At 36.2% G+C, this 6,526-nt stretch overlaps 1 protein-coding gene across 1 annotated transcript; it reads right to left on the reverse strand.

Moving 5' to 3' along the window:
* Positions 1–1,637: 1,637 nt before the first annotated feature.
* On the reverse strand, positions 1,638–6,523 carry LOC112557841 (multiple inositol polyphosphate phosphatase 1-like). The gene is made up of 4 exons (XM_025227923.1): positions 5,656–6,523; positions 4,485–4,606; positions 4,013–4,146; positions 1,638–3,399 (listed from the first exon to the last, which is right to left on the reverse strand). Exons 1-4 carry the CDS (start codon positions 6,410–6,412, stop codon positions 3,000–3,002), a joined length of 1,413 nt encoding a protein of 470 aa, XP_025083708.1. The 5' UTR covers positions 6,413–6,523; the 3' UTR covers positions 1,638–2,999.
* Between the last annotated feature and the right edge of the window lie 3 nt (positions 6,524–6,526).

The raw sequence follows: 6,526 nt of genomic DNA on the forward strand, positions 1-6,526 counted from the left end.
GTCTTCTCACAGCCCAGTGCATCAATTGCTGCAAATCAAGCTGTTACCTGTATTGATCAGTATCCGCCTTCCACCATTAATTTTTTTCTTAGTCGATAAACTGTAGGTGTGCTAAAACATACGTCTAAATTGTCTTCATCTACCGATAGTAATTCCCAACCATATGTTGGTGTTCTATGAAGCCATGAACTAATGTTCGAATTTTCGGATCGCCACGTCGGTTTTTGGTCGCGTTTCGGGGAAGAAACCAATTCTTCTTCCACAGAAGCTTTTTTGCTAGTCCGATAATAGTCTTTGTGATAGTCGGTTTGTAATTTCGCGCCAGCGGTTTCCCAAGTTCAGAATTTAGCGCTTTGAGTAAAGTTCAAGTGCTAACCAACACCAATTAAACCTTATCAATGTACCCTCTGGACATATTTCCAACATAAAAATAACGAACGCTGTCGTATGTCCTATGATGCAAGGTACAAGGTCCCAGCAACGGTTGACTTTTCAAGATGAAGACTGGGAAAAAATCGTCTGCCAGCAGTCCATTAATACAAGTTCGCGCACACACGTACTAATATAACATGTAAACGTTATGTCTATAGAATGACAAATTGGATAAAGAAAGATATGTAAGCTTCTAGAAAACCCGAATGACCTCACAAACCACAAGCTCACAAGAGTTCTTTGTTTGATCAACAAAGCAAACACTCAAGCGATACAGTCTGTAAATAACTTTGCTTAGGGAGTCTTGGCTGAATTATACAATATCGATGCATTTTTTTTTTGTAGCCAAAAGAAGGACGTTAAAATAAGGGAGGTACGGCTGTGGAAATTAAAGCAAAAAGTTATATCACCGATAACGACATTAATCTGTAAAATTAGTCATCCATACTTCAAAAGAAGAGGTCCTCAAACTCTTTTATTTTGAACAATGAAAATGTTGCATCATTGACACTTATCAATTCCAAAATACCCCACCATAACTCATAAATGCCGCTAATTCGCTTTGAAAACGCAAGGTCAAGATGTGAAGATGAGTTTTTGTTCCCATTTGTCAACTCCACCAAAATGATGACGTTGACGTAAAATATATTACTATATAAAAAGACAATTGAACACTCTAAAAAGATGTTTAGGGTTATGCACAGAAATTTATATTAATTATTATATAATAATTGGGTTTTTTTTCTTACATCTTCAAAGTTAAACTGACACTGTTATTTTCATTATTTTTCCAAATCACTGTTCGACGTATTTGTAGGTCTATAAATACAGACAATTAGTGTGCCTCCTAAAGCAGCAAGATGGTTTACAGATCCATTATCATGTTCAAATACTGGACACTCTGTGACGTAAGCAGGAGGCTTGCGGTTGTTTGCCAGTTGTTGTGCTGTGACGGCTGCACGGCACGCCGATCAACTAATTGTCACGGCTGTCGGTCGAGGGGCCTGTCCTAACAAAGAATCGATGAGTACTGACTGAACATCTACTGCTTGTTATTGAACAACTTAATGTGTGCCCTATAACGATCTGTGCATTCCCTTTGCAAAAAGCTTATCACCAGCACTGAAAGAACTAATCAGTTAATTTACCTACTGCAACGATGCACGCACCTCTCTGACCTTTTCAGCACTTTAGACAGGAGCAAATTTGAGTATTGTCGCTTTAATTCTCAAAACGAAACAATACGTACAAATTTTACAGTAAAAAACATCCTTGAATAACATACTTGTGACATTAGAGGCGAACAATATGGAAACCTTTAATACAAATATATTTATCTCTTATCTTTTATGGAAATGTTTCCTCAGTTAAAGCAAATGTTTACAACTTGCAGAGAACTGGAAATGTTACTTAGCAAACCTGTTCCATTCACGCTAAAAACCAAGTTTAAATAACCATTAAAACCTTTGTCATAAAAATGTTAGAGCATATTTACTAGTTTCTTGTAAAAGCCCTTACAGATTTCTGTAGCTTGCAACAACATAGGTGTAATCCTGACAAAAAAAAGGCTGGTGTGAATCAGATAACTACATGTGCACCAGTGGAAAGAGAAAAACTCATGTACCGTTGACATAACTCGATTGAAAACTGACTACACATTTCAAAATAAATTAAAACCTTAAAAAAATTAATGAAAGTAAATAAGTTCTTGTAATACTTTTTCCAGTTCCAAACTGAGTGTTCTTTGGGATGTTCTTCAGCTTGTTCAACAGACAGCTTTGACACAAGAAAATATCAAACATGAGAAATGTGCTTGACTTCTACTACACTCACTGCATCTCTAACCTCACTCAGCTCACTGCACCTGTTTGACACACTGTATTCAGTGTTGTTTCCACATTGGTTACAGAGACATAGTTGCTCATATATATTATACATTACACATCTTAGGTCCCTCTTCTCCAGAATTAGCACTATCTGATGCTTACAGAAGAGAATGACTTTAATTATGTGATTTCCATTTTCCGCTTTCACTAATCAAAGTCCACTGATGCTAGAATTCCATGTAAAATCGTATGCCTTGCAAGACACTGAAGAAGTAAAAGTGGCAAACTAATTACTCTCCTAATCACCCTCTGATCAGTTATCAAACTATTTGGTCTAAATATTGCTTTAACAGTCAAAGCGATGAGTTTCATGCCTCGACACCAGTCAAAGCTGGGATAGAAAATATCTATGGCTTTAAAAGTCACCTGAGTAAACACCCAATGTTCATAAGAGAACTTGTTCAAGGCATAAACATCTGAAAATCAAGGCAACCGCGGAAGATCTTAAATACTAAATTCGTAAATATAACATCTAATGAAACATGTATGATGGCAAATTCCATGAATAACTTTTAATGAATTTTAACACTGAAATATGGGAGCTGGCAATGAAACATGCAAACTGTGCATTCAGAATTTCAATGGTGAAATGAATTTTAACTAACGAGGTCAAGTGTTCAATGATTCAGTTTAACAAAGCGCTTTCTCAAAAAGTCCATGAAAACTTTCACATTGTAAGCATCATAATTCATCTTTGGGATGCCACTTGCATATTTGACTAAAGTTGCAGTTTTCTACCTGAGCCTTGTACTTGTCACGAATGATGCTGTATGGACAGAGAAATTCATCACAGCCTGGGAGTAGCTGTGGCTCCTCATTTACCAGAAGTTTAACAAAGTACTCAGGGTGGTGCTCAGCATCATCATCCTCGTTTGCCTTGAGGTCCTGAGGTTCACATTCATAGAGAATCAGTTGTAAATTAGCACCAAAGGGCAAAATCAAGCTCGAGCGGAATAAACGATCTTCATGTTCCTTGAAATTGTCAGCACGCAGAGGAGTGGAGTCGTTAAAGAGACCCAGTGCAGTGTACAATGGACCCAGTGTTTCAGCATGACCAAATGCAAACTGCCCAATGATGTAACTGAAAATTATATGAAATGTTTCATAAACATCAACAAAGCATTTTGTGAACAGAGAAAGACTAATTTGTCTAAACTGTTCCCTCTCACACTTTGGTGTGGCTTGGTTGCTTGACAACTAGGTGTGGTTTACTGTATGCTTAAGGGCATTTAATAATGTAACCATATTACAGTGGTCTAAAGGAGCTGCCATTTCAGTTTGTCTGGACTAGTATCACAGCCATCTATATAGGCAAGTGGGACTTACATTCAGTGTGTTGCTACAGTCCTTCCCAGTCTGAAAGTTTGAGCTTACCGAAAAGGGTTGATCTATTTGAATATGACTTTTATTCATTTCAAACCAGAAATCTCTAGTTCATTCCTCAAGCTTTATACAAAATGTGCTTTGTCTTAAATTTCAAGTAAATGAACACTAAATACTGAATAATAACTTAATAACATCTTACAAAAGTTTCATGCAAAATGTGAAGTCACGATGCCATGTACTTGAAACAATCTTTTTTTTATCTTTAATAAAAGGTTATTATATACATGTATCTGCAAATAACATATGGAAGCAGTCTTAATAATTCTGTGGTGCAACAATTTAGAAGACACGGAATGCATACAACATACCCCTGCTCATCATCTGCACCATCCATCGTCTCCAAAGATTCAATAGCATCGTCCATGGTGTAGAAAATGTCAGAAACTAATGGACATGCCTGCTTCCATGTGATGTCATGCCCAGCTCCATTCTTGTAGTAGTGCTTTGATGAAAATTAAGGAGCAAGGATGAAACCTAACATTAGTATCTAAGAAACTTAATTCTAACTCAAGCACGCTTATTGTTTCTACCTGTTGTTAGTGGAGTAACAGTTTTTGTTGTTATGAGAATGACATAAGTTTTTTCAGAATCTGAGTGTGATTTTATGCCGAGCAGCCAACACAGCAATTTACATGGTGACATATATTTTTTTAAAAAAACAGAAGTTTAAGCATATGCAATAGATTTATTTTAGAAATCATGTAGTACCATACATATTTTTTCAGGTTACGTAGCAACCTTGCTTTACATTTTTCTTCCATATGAATCTACATTACATACCTTTAAGTCACCAAGGTATTCTTGAACAATCATATCTTCTTCATCAAGCAGCTGACACCAGGGGGAGGTTTCAAATATTGCACTTTCGTAACCACAGCCAAGGTAGAGAGTTCGAATATCCCTGAAAGTGTAAATCAAAGCGTTAACTGTTGGTGTTTTTGACAATTTTGTTAAGCATTATTAATGCTAGATCAAATGATCAGTAAATTTTGTTTAGCATTACTATTCTGTTGAAATATCAGTAAATTTATTTTGCATACTGCTGCATTAAATGATCAGTAAAAGCTACTGTATTTCTTATCTGCTTATTTTATGTTAGTATTATGAATTTGCCTGATTAACAGTGCAAAATGTTTTGTCTAGATACTATAAGTATTTCATTATTCCCATCTTTTCTAATTTAACATAGTTGCTACCATTATCTGCTGTTGAAGAATCTAAACTGAAGAGATTAATACTCTTCGGTCTGATAATGTAAATCAGAGCTGTTATTTATGCTAAGGGGCAGCAACCACCTAAACAGCAGCTTAGTTTAGCAGTAAAAGAGTTTAAGATTTTTTTTTTTTAAAATAGCACATTACTTCCATTCTTTGAATGGCAATACCTTGTTGATAAATAATAGCCAATTGACTCCTGGATCTTATTGTTAAAATAAAAGAATTTGACAGAAAATGGCAATGACATCTGGCCTAGCATACCGTTTGATGAAGAAGAAATAGTTCTAAATAGACTGAGGATATTAATTATATGGTAGCCTATCTATGAGCATATCTATGATTATTCAGCCATGAATATAAATGAACCATGCAATCTCCTTTATTTTTTTTTAAAAGCTTTAGAGATTAAAAAAATGAGATCACTATGCAAGTTTAGTAGTTGCTGCTACATAATTTTGTGACTGGAACTCTACTTTTTGTTGCGGTTCTATGCTCCTCGAGGAGTAACAAGGTAATGATGCCAATCTGACCTTGACTATTAGCTTGCAACTTGTGTCATTAGTGGTCAAACTGACTCTTGGCTGTGGTCCCCCTTCCCAATTAAATCCTTAATTAAAAAGTAACTAAAAGTAAGGTGCATTTTGATTTTAAACTTACAAAAGGACACACATGCATGTAAATAATGGTCACTATATTTTAATGAAGTGCGCAATGCTTATTATAAACCTGCTCACCTGGAGAAAGAGTATCTTCTGTAATACCTAACTTTTCTGAAATTTTTCTTTTTGTCGTTGCAATATATTTTCCTTCAAGGAATTTATAGTATTCCTTCATTGCAGTTTTATTATTTCCCACCGACTTGACATAGTTGTCACACTGTGTGTGAAACCGCAACAATTTGTCTGTAACTTCTGGTTCATATTCATCCTCTTCTGTCTGTGCGTTCTCTTCGAGTACACTCGTTAATCCTTCGAAAAACGCACGCGAACTTTCTCTCGTCCTGTCAGTACTCGACGTTATGTACCGAAAGCTATCAATATCTTCTTCAGCAAACAAAGAAAAGAGACGTTGGGCAGTCCTCTTTCCGTAGCTTTCGAGTTCTTCTTCTCCAAGACTAGCTAAAGCTTTGTTATTATTATCAGGAAACGGATTCCTCCATGCGTACAGGTCGGGATAACGTGTCTTCACTTCATCATTCAATATTTTTCTGTGAATTTCGGTCAATTTCTTCACATCGTCTTGCCCTGGATAACGTGTTCCATGTCTTGCAACCACACTTGTATGAATAGCAGAACACAATAACTCTCCTGAATTGTCGTTAAACCACTGATCTTCCAGGTCTTTGTCGTGCACCGAGCGACCCCATGCATAGGGAGTTTTTGTTGAAAAATATTTGTATCCAAGAACTGGTGAAAATAAGCCAAATAATAAAATGGTGTGAAACGCATTCCGCACAGCAACAACCACCGCTCGTTTCCACATGGCAGACATTTTTGTATTCCGCACCAACGGAAGCAGGAGTCAGCACTTTCGTTTGTCGATTAAGCGATTAATTAGTGAAAAAATAAAACAAGTAATTTTGTCTTTAGGTGAAAAGTTCGGATT

This window comes from Pomacea canaliculata, linkage group LG1 (genome assembly GCF_003073045.1).
Source record: "Pomacea canaliculata isolate SZHN2017 linkage group LG1, ASM307304v1, whole genome shotgun sequence".
NCBI classification, from domain to species: Eukaryota; Metazoa; Mollusca; class Gastropoda; order Architaenioglossa; family Ampullariidae; genus Pomacea; species Pomacea canaliculata.